Below are 15,283 nucleotides of genomic sequence, written 5' to 3'. Positions count from 1 at the left end.
AGGAGATAAAACACGGGTATATTTTTATGATCCGGAAAAAAAGACTTGATCCATGGACTGGCATCATACTTCTTCTCCATGGCCTAAAGTTCAAAAGCTAATGATTGGCACAGAAAGTCATGAGGACCGTTTTGGGAGGGGACAAGGGCATAGTTATCTTAATTTTCTGGAATGTAGCTGTACTGTGAACTGTAAATAGTACATTGGGACACTCAAAAAGCTTAGAGAATCCATTAGAGGAGAAGATGGAACCATGACAATGTGTGGCCACACACATCTTTGGCACCAAATCAGCCAATCCACAAACTGGGCCAGTCAGCAGTCCACCATTCACTGCACAGTTGGGATCCAGTGCCCACTGACTTCTACTAGTTTGGTTTAATGAAGGACAGTCTTCAGGAACAATGATTTAATGACAGAGAAGAGGTGAAAGTGGTTGTAAAAAAAATGGGTACAACAGCACACAACTTAATTTTTTCAAAGATTTGAGAATTGGGGGGGCATGGTGCAAATGCATTGCTTGTGATGGTGAATTATTCAACCAACATGTAATTTGAACAGCTTATGTCAGTTAATAAAAGTTATACCAACTTTTGCATTAGCTTCAGAGAAAGAGAGATGTAAAGGAAATAGAAAACAAGCATGAGAGTATACAGAGAGAGAAATGAAGTGAGAGAAAAAGGAGCAGAAATGAATGTAAGGGACAGCATAGCATGAAGAATTATTAATAACACAAAACTTCCAAGTTTTGTTTTCTCAGAAGACATTCCTGTCCGGATATGATAGGCATTGGTAGTATTTCAGTTACAACCTTTTGCTCCTCAATTAAATACTGTCAAACTGAGAAACCAATAAATGAAATTATATGAAGTTGCACAGCCTTCTCAAGAATCAAATCTCCCTCAAAAACTAACTTTAATAGAAGAACTAAAAATCTCAAGGCATAATGTCCCACTATAAAGACAGAGAATGATCACTGATAGAATACTAAACTTATGGGAAAAGGTCAGCATAAAACGATATGCTAGATATCTAAAGACTATGTTGGGTGGGAGTATTAGATATTTGACCCAATATATCCATTATAAAGGATGTCTAAACAACAGCAAGACATTCCACTAAAAGTCCTAAAAAACTATATTAGCTAGGCTGAAACTCACTTTATTATATGTATATACAGGAACCAATTGCTAATTTCTCAAAACAAGTTTCTAACTAATGATGTAGAAGCTGAAAACCAGAACATTCTCATGTCCAAACTTGATAATACTGGTTTAAACAGCAAAACTGCTGGTCATTCTTCAAAATTTAAATAAATATGGTCAGATAAGACCAACAAGACACTACAAAAGCCAGCATATTAGCTTGTAATTAAACCAAATATATTTCATTAATTTGCTTGAGCTGTATTCTTAGTGTACTAGAAATTTCAAAGTTGAAGTGCAGCCAAATATCTAATGAAGTAGGAATTGTCAAATCACATGTTAAAATTCAATCTGACCAATACTTTATGACTGAATTTGGTAGATGGAAACTATCAAAAAGCCTTTAGTGAGTACATGTGTTCGTGTGTATGTGCACATGCACACACACACACACACACATGTACATCTGTTGCCAGATGACGTGGTGAGAAAGGATCTCCGGATGCTGGACGTCAGTGAGGAAATGAAAAGGGACTGGGAGATGACGTGATTTGTTGTATTTGAAAAGATGCGCCAAGGTAAGTAAAATCAGTCTTCCATACATACAGGCTTGTGGTGCCAGTGCTACATAAAAAGCACCCATGCCAGTGCTACATGCTTGCACACTCTGTTAAGTGGTTGGGATTAGAAAGGACCAATGATGATGATGATGATGATAACATACATTGCTGAGACGTCCTCTCAGTCAATGCTGCAGAGGCTACATATTTGAAACTTCAAACCAAGAGTTGATGATGTGCAGTAGGAAAATGATAGCAGGAGGAGTTTAAACTAGGTCAGAGCCTTTTTATCATTATCAATATTATTTATTATCATAAATCAAATTACTGAAATCTTAGAAGTTTCTCCAGCCACAACCCTATACCCAGGACTTAGTTGCAAACTAGTTCTTTGTAGGGCACAAATCAAGTCATTTGGATAAACAAGCTGAAATCCTTCACTGGACCTTTGCAAATTTATTACCTCAATATTTGCAACTTAAGATAATACCCATCAGTTCACAATAGTGTTATCATTAGAAAAGACATCCAGCTGTAAAACCCAAATGTCTCAATAAGAGTTTTACACCTCTAAAAAAACTTCCTATATACACAACCAAAGAAACAGCATGAAATGTGAAAATAATAAACTCACCCAGATATCAGATTTGGTTGTTATTGTTTTACCACAGTATAGATCCACCATCTCAGGAGCTCTGTATGGAAGTGTTGTATACCTGAGAAAAAGAAAAGCTATTATGATGGTTTTACCACAACACTTGAGGTAAGAAACAGTGAATAAACTTGTCTTGTTGAAGTTGTCAAGACAAAGACATACTTCCAACCACATCAACATAAAAAGGAGTGTGTTGAGGGAAGCAGTAACTAGAACAGACCAGAGAATGCTAGACACTCATAACAGATAGCCCAGGATTAGGTCATGTGAAAAGATGCAATATTTATTGCGAGCTTATCCAGCATATAATAGCATGATAGAATGAACACAAAATTGATGATGGCAATGGAAGTGATGATAATGATTAAAGATGGTAAATATCCCAACTAAAATAATGGCAATGTTGATAGAGATGACAATGATAGTAACAGAGATGCCAACAATTATGAGTGGTGATGATAACACAACCAAAATAACAAGGACAAAAACAATGATGACATATGACAATGATATACTTGTGTGCGTGTGTGTGCATCCACATGTATGCCTAAGTGTAATAACTTGTGCTACTACATCATTACATGCATGTGTGCACACGCACACATGCATATATATGACTTACACACCCTCAGTCACTTTAGTGACGATAGTACTTGTGCCATTTGGTGTGTGCGTGTGTACATATATATATATATATATATCATCATCATCATCATCATCGTTTAATACCCGCTTTCCATGCTAGCATGGGTTGGACGATTTGACTGAGGACGGGCAAGCCAGAAGGCTGCACCAGGCTCGAATCTGATCTGGCGGAGTTTCTACAGCTGGATGCCCTTCCAAACGGCAACCACTCCGAGAGTGTAGTGGGTGCTTTTACGTGCCACCAGCACAAGGGCCAGTCACACAGTACTGGCAACGGCCACGCTTAAAAGGTGTTCCTTTACGTGCCACCTGCATGGGAGCCAGTCCAGCGGCACTGGCAACGACCTCGCTCGAATGATTTCCTAACGTGCCACCAGCACAAGTGCTAGAAGGCAACGTTGGTAACGATTACGCTCTAATGGGGCTATTTACAGGCCACTAGCACGGAAGCCAGACAGCTGCTCTGGCAATGAACACGCTCGACAGTGCTGTTAGTGCTCCACTGGCACGGTGACCAGTCATCGAGTATGGTTCAATTTCGATTTCACTTGCCTTGCCAGGTCTTCTCACGTACTGCATATTTCCAAAGGTCCCGGTCACTGGTCATTGCCTTGGCGAGGCCTAAGGTTCGAAGGTCGTGCTTCACCACCTCATCCCAGGTCTTCCTGGGTCTACCTCTTCCACAGGTTCCCTCAACTGCTAGGGTGTGGCACTTTTTCACACAGCTATCCTCATCCATTCTCACCACATTACCATACCAGTGCAATTGTCTCTCTTGCATACCACAACTGATGCATCTTATGTCTAACTTTTCCCTCGAGGCACTTACATTGTCGAGTATGCACACTTACATTACACATCCATCAAAGCATACTGGTTTCGTTTCTTGCAAGCTTACGCATGTCCTCAGCAGTCACGGCCCATGTTTCACTGCCATGTAGCATGGCTGTTCGTACACATGCGTCATACAGTCTGCCTTTTTCTCTGAGTGAGAGGCCCTTTGTCACCAGCAGAGGTAAGAGCTTTGTAAACTTTGCCCAGGCTATTCTTATTCTAGCAGCTACACTTTCAGTGCACCCTCCCCCGTGACAAACTGGGTCACCTAGGTAGGGAAGCTATCAACTACTTCTAGTTTTTCACCCTAGAGTGTGGTAAAGGTTGTTTTCTGCACACATATATATATATATATATACACACACACACATATATATATATGATGGGGTCTTCATTTTATGATTTAAAAAAAGAAAAACAAGATAACTTACCTACGAATTTCCTCTTCAACTTGTGCAACACCATGCTGTACAGGATTGAGAAACTTAGCTGTGGCACTACCAAAATCACAAAGTACATAATTTCCACTATCTTCACGCAGAATATTTTCCACCTATAAAGAAAATGCAATGAACAATGGTTATTCAATGTATTCACAGTTGAAATTGGATCTAACCAGGCATTCTCAAATTTGTAAATACAACTCCAATTTGCTAACGTGTTAAAAACACAAACAGGAAGCACCCACAAACTCAAAACATCATGAACAAGGTTACCTACATTCTAGATGTGTGACCTCTACATCAGAAAATAAATTAGAAACAAATACATTATTTCTAATTAATTAGAAAAACCACATAAAACATGTAAATTTGAAACACAAAAAATTCTGTAATGTCTGATTAAAGATGAATAATTTTTCTTCCTGATTGTAATTAATATTAAGTTTCAACGAAGTCAGACAGAAAATCATTTGTTGGTTTGGTTCATCAACATGGCTCTCATTTCACATAAACTTTCTACCATAAAACAAAGGGGATTTCGTTTTCAGTATAACGTCTTTGACTAATAGGTCAGCAACTGAATAACATACAGCTAACTCCTACATTCTGCACACTTCTTGCTACAGTTAACTTAGAGACTCAATTTGGCAGCTGAATACAAAGGAGGACAAAATTACAGTGGCAGTATCAGCAGTTCATAGTAAATAATAAATACAAATTAATTCTACTTTATTACATTACTAATAGAAAAATGTTTAAGAAAAACAAAGCTACCTTTAAATCTCTGTGGATAATTGGTGTTTGACAATGGTGCAATCTGGAAACCGCTTCACAAACATCACAGAAAATGCTGAAAACTTCTTTTTCACTGAAACCTGTATTAATTCTTTCAGACATCATTTGCATTACATGGCCTTTCAATGAAAATTGTAAAAGAATACAAAAATATAATAAAATTAAAATGCAATTTGAATGATAACATTACAATTTAAAAGATTTTAACTTAAAATCCAGTGAATAGAAAATATTTCCAGCATAAATTTGTAACCAATGTAAGAAATCAATATTATTACTATTAATGCAGAAACATCCATTAGAAACAAGTATTAGACCATCAACTTCAAATCCTGCTAAAGTTGATAAAACAAAGTACAAAGCATTGTACGTATAGCGTAGCCCTCTTGCCTTCTCAGTTGGAAATATGTATTATAGAGTAAGAACATTTTGCTGGTTTAAGTGGTAGCAATTTTGTAAAACTTACAAATGTTTCATTATCTTGCACTGCTGAGGTCAACTCTTCCTGTGGACTACACCTTGAAGAAGTAAGAGCTGTCAAAATGACTTTGCTAGAGTTACACTACATGAAGACCAAAGCTTACAATCATTGAAAGAAGAGTAAGAAGTGGGGTTGAAAAGAAACCACTAATTTAGATTCAGGTAAATAATGTACATTTTTTTTTTTAAGATCCAAGAGGTCAGTCAATGTTCAAGTCTTATTTCTTTAGCACTAATCAGATGAGAGAAAGAGGCTGAGTCAATCAATAGATTTAATTTAGAAAATCATCCAAAAAAGTTTCCATATTGTCACTTGACTTGCTAGAAGCAGTAGCAAAATTCTCATACATCTACTCAGTCAGGGCTGATCTTGAACTAAACAACAGCTAAGTCAGAACAGCCTGATACCTACTCCTTTTGGTAACTAACAGATGTAAAGAAAACTGAGATAGAAAATAAAACAGAAGACAAATTTTAAATGATATGAAAAGTCAATTGCAAATAATTAAAAGATAATAGATATCATAGGACAAGCAGCATATTTTATTTTTCATTCTTTTGAAAATTCTGTATTTAATCCAATGATTAGCTAAAAAAAATTTATAGAACAAAGGACAGATGATATAAGAAAGCTGTGTTAGCCTTGTATTATTATTATTGCAGAACAGTAACAAAGTTGCGAAAATGACAAATTGAATGTTCACCATTCCATAAAAAAGGTAATTATTTCTAATTCCCATGCTGTGTAATAAATCAATATACTCTATGAATTTCATCATTTCAATTAGCATAATATGACAACATACCTTTGCAATACTGCAATAGTATCAGCACCTCATATACTTTATTAGGAGTGACAGTTATACTGGAGTCAACATACTTAATAATATTTTTGTGTCCACTGAGAGTTTTCTACAAATAGAAAACATAAAAAGATTAAAATTAAATCATTTTTTTAAAGTGAAGTTTAACAGATTTTAGAATAACTCCGATTAGATTATAAGTATGTTGTTAGGTTATAAGTCAATAGGTTATTATGATCCAAAATGTAAGATTATAGCAACATATATTAGTTTAAGCTAACTAGTATAGTTAGGCTATGTAGTCAGCATGTTCTTAGATTAGATTCCATATATTGTTATACAATTGCCCAAATGCTAGATTATAGCCCTTCACAATATTTACCAAGTGTGGCATATGCATTTATCCATTTCAGCAGCCTCATTGCTTTTGTTGTGAGGACCATCGGAGATGAAAAACTACCTTACCTGGGAAACATGTAAGGGTTGGTAACAAGGAGAATATCAAATTATAGAAAATTGTGCTTCAACATATTTCAACTAATCATGTATGTATCTCTGTCTAGGTAACTGCTTCTGCCCTCATTCCTGTTAACTCTTGCTCTCTTTCTCTTCTATTCTCTCTCTCTGGCTGGGTAACCATGAACCTCCTCTACAGCAAGACATCTATTTCTACCTCTCTGTCACATTCTAATCTATCATTTGACACAAGATCACCTCCTCCAATGCCCCCTTCCATCTCAAAGACTCTTTGTCTTAGAAAGTCACTTGGTGTCCACACCAATGCAGGTACCACTTAAAAAGCACCCAGTCCACACTGTAAAGTGGTTGTCATTTGGAAGGGCATACAGTTGTAAAAACCATGCCAAAACTGACCTCACCTGTGCAAGTGCCATGTAAAAAACACTCAGCCCACTCTATGAGTTGGTTGGTGTCAGGAAGGGCATCCAGCCGTAAAAACCATGCCAAAAAACACTCAGAAGCATGGCGCAGGCTCCCGCCCGGCCAGCTCCTGTCAAACCGTTCAGCCCATGCCAGCATGGAAGGAGGACATTAAATGAGGATGATGATGTATGCATGCAAAAACATGCAAAAATGATTATGATAATGATATATGTAACATATTAATTACATTTTTTCTACTATTATCAATAACTGGATGCCTTTCATAATGCCAACTGTCATATTGGATTCATTTCAGTGTTTAGCTTTGTCTTTCCAAACTTAAAGCCATCTCCATTATTGCAAGTTTTCCAACCCACTCACCTCATCTAACCCTTAATATATTACTCTGTTACTCTTTTATTCTTTTACTTGTTTCAGTCATTTGACTGCAGCCATGCTGGAGCACCACCTTTAGTCGAGCAAATCGACCCCAGGACTTATTCTTTGTAAGCCTAGTATTTATTCTATTGGTCTCTTTTGCCGAACCGTTAAGTTACGGGGACGTAAACACACCAACATTGGTTGTCAACATTGCTTGAAAACCAATGTTGGAGGGACAAACACAAACACACACATACATATAGACGGGCTTCTTTCAGTTTCTGTCTACCAAATCCACTCACAAGGCTTTGGTCGGCCCGAGGCTATAGTAGAAGACATTTGCCCGAGGTGCCACGCAGTGGGACTGAACCCGGAACCATGTGGTTGGTAAGGAAGCTACTTTACCACACAACCACGAACATTTGAAAATTCCCAATGTCATATACCTAATTTACTTTCTGCATTTTTAATATAGACATTTACAACCACCCTCAAGTAAATAGCTTTGTAATCTTCTCAGGTAAATTTGAGCATTAAAAAATGGGTAATAGAGAGAGAAAAAAATTCACCAAAGGTAAGATGCAGGCATGGCTGTACAATAAAGAAATTTGCTTCAAAATGAAGTGGTTTAGACTTCATTCCCACTGAATGAATGCTGTCAGCTGGTGTTTTCTACTGAAGATGCAAATTAACCAAAATCTTGTTGGTGAAATTTGGTAGACATGGCCAGCCATGAGCTGCTCGTTATTCATAGGTGTGGGAGAAATAATACCTTACTTGGAGAAAAGTGAGAGTTGACAACAAAAAGAGCATCTGACTACATAAAAATATGACTAATCCAAGCATGAAAAAGTGGACATTAAAATGGTGGTGATGCACATACAAGGGGGTACCCAAAAGAAACTAGAAACATTCTCTGTGTGTGGGACAAACCTGTTGTAGTTAAGGCTTCTACAGTTAGAAGCCACTTGATGTGACCCCCACTACTGCTTAATGATGTACCCCCACTATTGTTTGACAACTGATGTTGCTGTGTTTACCTTCCTCTAACTTAGCGGTTTGGTAAAAGACACTGACATAATGAGTACTAGGCTTACAAGGAATAAATCCTGTGGTTCATTTCTTCGACCAACGGCAGTGCTCCACCATGGCCGCAGTCACATGACTGAAAGAAGTAAAGCAATAAAAATCTATGCCATTTTAATCCCGAGGCTGGGTATCTCTGCTAGTATGAAATATAAACTCAGCAACTTAAAGCTGGTGTGCAGTGCAGGATCAAATGTTGTGATCTACTATCAAAGCCCAATATCCTCTATGCTCATGTTATATTATTCTTATATTAATCTCATGTAAAGAAAAGTTCCACATCAGTATCCAGCCCTGGAAGATACCCTACTGTAGGATAACATGTGGTGGCCAAATAACAGCATAAGAGCTTTTAAGTGCACATTATTAGGTTTTTACCCAAATTATATTTTTTATATATATATATATATATATATATACACACACACACACACACACACACACACACACATACACATACACACACACACACACACACACACACACACACACCACTGGAAGTGTTTTCAACTTTCATAAAAACCAAAAATATAAACAACTAAATTTTAAATTTTTGAAAATTTCTTTCATTTGCAACTCGGAGAATACTCACCGCAATTTGAATCTCTCTCTTACAAACTGCCAAGTCTTGTTCATTATTGACATACATACGCTTAAGGGCATACTTTTGGCCATTTTGGGCACGAGCCAGAAAGACTATTGCAAAACCACCTGGAAGAATTGAAAGAAAATACAAAAAGGTTATACAAAATAGATATCAAAAAGTTTGAGAAAGAAATAACGAAAGAAAAAAATACTCAAGGTTACTTTTAATTAAAGAAATCTATTCAACAAGATCACACTTCTTGGGTTAAATTAGTAAATAAGGCAAATAGACAGGTCAGGCAAAACCTTGACGAACAATTAAATGTTAAAAAAAAAAAGTGTAGAAACATTAGTGCCATTAGCACTTATTGTGATCATTACTATTTCTGTGGAAAATGTAGAAGTTAAGCTTCTGTTGAGCGAAGTCCAGTAAGTTAGTGCCATTTCAATTTACTAATGATACTAAATATACTTTGAAAAACATGAAATTTACAGAATATAATTTTCCCTGCCACATAGAAATATGTCAAATAATAATAATGATAATAATCAATATTATTACCATCATCACCGTTGAGACTATGGATGGCTAAATCAGTTATGAATTCCTATATAAAACATCTTGAAGATATTTAGTTTTGTCTACATTCTGAGTTCATATTTCAAAATCTTTGTTTTTCATCCTTGTAGTGTTGGTAAAATAATACCAGTAATACACATTTTTGGCCATGTGTCCTCTACCAGTCAGAAAAGAGTAACACTGGTGACCTAGCAACTGGAATGTGATCAAGCATTCACTACTTGCCACCAATTAGGCAATGCAATAATCGAAAGCCCCACTTGAGCAGTATAAGGCAGACTAGTGGTGGATAAGAGTAATGATATCCTCAGGAAAACTCTAGGCATCAATGAGGACAAACTGGCTGATGTGTTGTGGGGGATTTACAAGCCAAGGATAACTATGGATAACTTCTAGAAATCCTTGACCTGGCAATAGTACCAAAGGATATTACTGATTGAAGATAACAGGCACAGAAATGCTATGAAGCAGAAATGTTGAAGATGCATGCAGAGCAATGAAACTGTACTGCATACACTCATACAATGCCCAAGCATTACTGATTTGTGGCGTTATGGCAAATAGCTGTTGTTGCATATAGGACAGATATGGCTATTGGCCAAGATCATCCTGAAGATCATGCCACTGCTCTCTTTTAATGAAACTGGGCAAGCAGTTTTTCTCTAGCTGATGGCTATGGCAAATTAGTTTACGTGGTGTATAAGTCTTTACACATTAAAGTCAAACATGTTCCTCTTTGATCAAGCCCACATTGACTTTTTCAAATTTCATCTGGAAAAGACAGTGAAAGTGGCAAAGGAAGTGCTCTCCTCCAGTAAAGTTTTTCAAAATATGGGTGACTGTGGCAAAACTGGCTAAAGTGAATGGTACTCTAAGCTTGCATTTATAGATTGGCGAGCAACAGTTAGGCAGGGGCTTGTTTCCTTGGTAATCAGTGTGATTTTGGATATGTAGGGTTCCTTGACTGGCACTAGCTGGGAGACTCATTTATATCAAGAGAATTGTATTATTCATGTATTCATATACTTTGTATATGAATACTTTCCATCTCATTTCTCCCCACCACCTTTCCTCTCTCATCAGTGATTTTAGTACACCCCAACAAACTGCAACCCATTTTGTAATTTTCCTCTCACTTGATGCCTGTGGCAAATAGATGAAATTACTATTATTATTGTTATCATCATCATCATTACTATTATCACCTACACTACTACTATTATAATAAAATTTGTCGAAGCAATAGCACCCGAACTTTTCATTTTCAGACTTCCTGATTTTTTTTTTTTGTTTGTTTTCTTTTTTCTGTTAAGCTACATTACAATTCCCTTAAAATAAAATTAACTGTTTAAAACAGAGATTCAGTCACAAAATGCTCAACCACGGAACCAGTTGATGACAAATGGCAAAGCACCACTATTTTAGTTTTGTAGTATTTAGTTCTGATCACACCAGAATTGACTTTCATTTCTCTAGCTTTGATAAAATATGTAACAATGAAGTATTGAAACCAATCTAGTAGAAGATATCTTTCCCCTACAAATGATTAGCATTGTCTCAATGTGATGAGTTATAATTTGGAAACATTCATCTCTATTGTCAACTAATAGATTAACACACTGCATAGTAAGTATCTCTCTCTCTCTCTCTCTCTCTCTCTCCATCTCCCATATGGCTCTTATCAATAGCATGTTGGTTTGCAAACAACTAAAATTCTCATATGTCACTTTTATTATTGTCATTAAGTCCTGTATTTTTGAGAACAATAATATTGTCAGTTAAAGGTTTCCAATGAAGCAAGCACAAGTTTACTGCATTTCCAATAGTGCAAGTGACAAGATAATACCTGTGCAACTTGGGCAGAAAAAAATACAAAGTATTAGTTTGAATGTTCTGGTTTATCAGTTTCCTCACCAATGTCAACATTTTTTCCCCACTATACATGAGTGAAAGATATACACATCTTATATGCGTGTGTGTGTGTATATGTGCATACATACATACATACATACACACACACAAGGTTCCACAAAGTTTCCATCAACCAAATTTTGTTCACAACTCAAAGCTACAGTAGAAAGCCAAAATTTCAGTCAAAATCACAATGAGACTAACATAAATGTAAATCACCTCTGTGCTGGAATCTGCCTATAAGGAGATGAGTTAAAAAGAAAGTTCTTTAAAACCAACTGAACATGATACGAGTGTAGCACTGAAGAACAAGCCATTAAGCCACTTGCCCTCAATATTCACAGACTCAGAACATCTATGATTTTACACTAGAAACTCATAAGTTAATTGTTACTACTGATATGACAAGTCTTAATTCATTTGTACTGCATTCCAGACAATAGTAGCTGTCAATAATTATATTGAAGGGAAAATAATAAAATGATGGAATATTGACTCAATAAACAAAGCTAAAAGTTCTATATAAGGTAATATTTTTCTAACTTCCTAAAGTGTTTACTCTGATGAAGGAAAGCTCTCATCAAAACATCAGCTATTCAGACAGGAACAGCAGATTCAAAACTATTGAATTTTTTTATCATTTTAACTTTAATCTTCATATCATTCCTGTTCTCTCTTAACTTTCCCTCTCATAGAATAGCAGTGAATATCAATACTACTGTATAAAACATGACTATTCCTCACAATTTCATTTATTCACCCTCTTTATCTACTTATGTTTTAAAAATAATTCAGTCACAAATCTATTGTCTTTGAAGTGTCTTCAGGTAATCAATATCTTAAACAAAGTTTATTATACTTAACAAATTGGATTTCAATGTTAGTTTACATGAATCAAATCAATTTTTGATCTTTGATAATTTGTTTCTTAAATATATTTAAAATGTTCTTACATATAATACATAATTTTAAGATAATAGATGGAAGAACATACGTTTAAGACCACAGGCAAACTCATGAGAGCTTTTGTTTGCCATAGGGTTATTAGAGCAAGTTAGCTCTGTATAGACCAGGCCTCTTCAAACTAAACCTGTAACAGTAATTACTGCTCAGTACTGAGATGTGCATCTCTATGGTACTTTTCTTATAAAACAGGCAGACTAGGTCACTGAGATCTTAATATATCAGCTCGTAATGCTTCATAGTAGCAATGATGGAATACACATTACTATTGCAAAATAATAATAATTACTGAATTTGTTTTTTAAGCTTAAAAAAGGCTTTTATTTTACCAGGTCTTATTGCAAACTGCATTCATAAATAAAGTGTCCACGATGTACAGTAAACACCACCAAGGTGTATTTGTAAATTTAGATTACTTTTTTTTTTACTGTCTTGTATTAAAAAATACAAATTATTTGTTTGTAAGTTTAAAATTGGCTTTTATTAACCATGTATTATTGAAAAACATTCATAAATAAAGTATAGAACTGGGAATGGCTATTATCGGATTAGCCTAGAGACAAGTAAATTCAGCCTAGCTTTGCCTAGAGACAAGTTAATTCGTTTTAAGTCATTTTTCGACTTAAGACATGTCTCCTGAAACCAATTAACAACATAGGGTGAGGTATGCCTGTACATTTGTTTTGTGTATTAGTAATTTTTTAAATATAATTGTAACTGTGTATATAATTTGTAAATGTTTATGACTGAAACAATCAACACACCTCACCTGCAATGAATTAATTTTTCCAAAAGAAAAAGAAATGACTTTATGCAACTCCAGTTAATTAAAATTACAAGAAAGCTAAGAGTGGGCTCTTAGATATTGCCAAAAATATGGTACAAGTAAATTGAGAGACCCCATATTCACTCATATATAAACTTATTTCAAGAGAGATGCTTTACTAATTTCTAAATTACTGGATCCATTTCACCATATTAATGCTCAAAAATGAGCAAGACTGAAGGGTTTCGCTCTACAGTAGAAAACATTAAAAATAATTAATAAAATAACAGCAAAGTATGCCACTGAGAAGTAATCGTTGTTTTTTTAATTAAACAATGAAGTAATGAATCAGGAGTTAGAGGGTCACTGCCCAAGGACACAAAATAATGCCTAGAGCAAGCTCTGATCTCACATGATAAAACAGGAATATGATACCAACACATCAAATCTAGGCCAAGCCAAACCAAATCACTTTAAAATGTAAGATATGAAAGTCTAGTAACTACCAAAATATCTTTAGTTTTGAAAATAAATATGTGTGTGTGTATTCACACACACAAACATACATACACACATATGTATACATATAAACACACAAAAAGTATGTGACTTTTTGAAGCTAAAAGCATTTCAGTATTTACAATAATCTTAGAGTTTTATGTATAACACTTGTCAAGCGCTATGATGTATATGTACATATATCATAATTTTCGACTGCTTTCCATCCAGGCATGGGTTGGCTGGGTTGTTTACTGTCTTTTAGGACAGGTTGAAGGACCATATCTAGTTCATTATATAATATATATATATATATATATATATAAGGACAAAGAAGAGTCAGAGAAAGACAGGGAGACAAACTAATGCATAGCAAGAGGAAACAGCAAATTAAAAGACAATAAGATTGATGAAAGCATGTAGTGTTAATTGCTTTGTACAAGATGTCTGGGATAAATTTGACGATTCTTTATGTTTCCTTTTTTTTTTTCAGGAACAGCTTGATGTACTGGTGAACAGTCAATGGTGTTGGAAAGCACAAAGATTAAAGCTGTAGTTGAGGAAAAGTTAGCTGTCACAGAGGACAAGAAGCAATCTGAATATTGGAAAAGAGTTATCTGTATGATGATTATTCATGATGGGTATCAAAATGCTGACATCATGAGTCTGCTCAAAGCTCTGTAAAAGCTGTAAGACATGGCATGGACTGCTGCAACAGAACTACAAAGCCATGGCCAGCAGGAAGGGACACATTGTCAGTCACTAAGGGACATGTTCAAATGGTTAAGGTCAAGCAACTGACAAGCAAGTCTGAGGTGTTGAACAGAATATCTACTGTAGCCCATCTTTTATATCAAGACACAACATGTACATAACACTTCCAATCAGTTAAGATCAAAAGCCATGAGAACCACTACCTGGTACTGTGTAAGGGCATTTATTATTATTATTATGGTGGTGGTGAGCTGATAGAATCGTTAGCATGCTAGGCAAAACGCTTAGCAGCATTTTAGCTATCTTTACATTCAGAGTTCAAATCCTGCCACGGTCAACTTTACCTTTCGTCCTTTCAGGATTGATAAACTAAGTACCAGTTGAGCACTGGGGTCAATGTAATCAACTTACCTCTCCCCTAAAACTGCTAACCTTGTGCCAAAGTTTGAAATTATTATTATTATTGTTATTGTTATTAAGGCAGTGAGCTGGTAGAATTGTTAGCACATCGAACACGATGCGGAGCAGCATTTCGTTGATCTTTACATTCTGAGTTC

The 15,283-nt window shown here is 35.7% G+C and overlaps 1 protein-coding gene across 6 annotated transcripts in view; it reads right to left on the bottom strand.

Moving 5' to 3' along the window:
• The window catches only part of LOC106883250 (uncharacterized), a 96,623-nt gene that overhangs the window by 33,243 nt on the left and 48,097 nt on the right, over nt 1–15,283 (bottom strand). For all 6 annotated transcript variants that reach the window (XM_089349717.1, XM_089349719.1, XM_089349718.1 and 3 more), the window contains 5 exons: nt 9,302–9,420; nt 6,364–6,469; nt 5,057–5,196; nt 4,271–4,392; nt 2,340–2,421 (listed from right to left, as the gene is read on the bottom strand). In XM_089349717.1, the coding sequence (XP_089205843.1) occupies nt 2,340–2,421; nt 4,271–4,392; nt 5,057–5,196; nt 6,364–6,469; nt 9,302–9,420 (569 nt within the window). The remainder of the gene's footprint in view (nt 1–2,339; nt 2,422–4,270; nt 4,393–5,056; nt 5,197–6,363; nt 6,470–9,301; nt 9,421–15,283) is intronic.

The sequence above is a fragment of the Octopus bimaculoides genome, chromosome 3 (genome assembly GCF_046866305.1).
Source record: "Octopus bimaculoides isolate indiv1 chromosome 3, ASM4686630v1, whole genome shotgun sequence".
NCBI lineage: Eukaryota > Metazoa > Mollusca > Cephalopoda > Octopoda > Octopodidae > Octopus > Octopus bimaculoides.
This window is presented reverse-complemented; position numbering and strand designations above follow the sequence as displayed.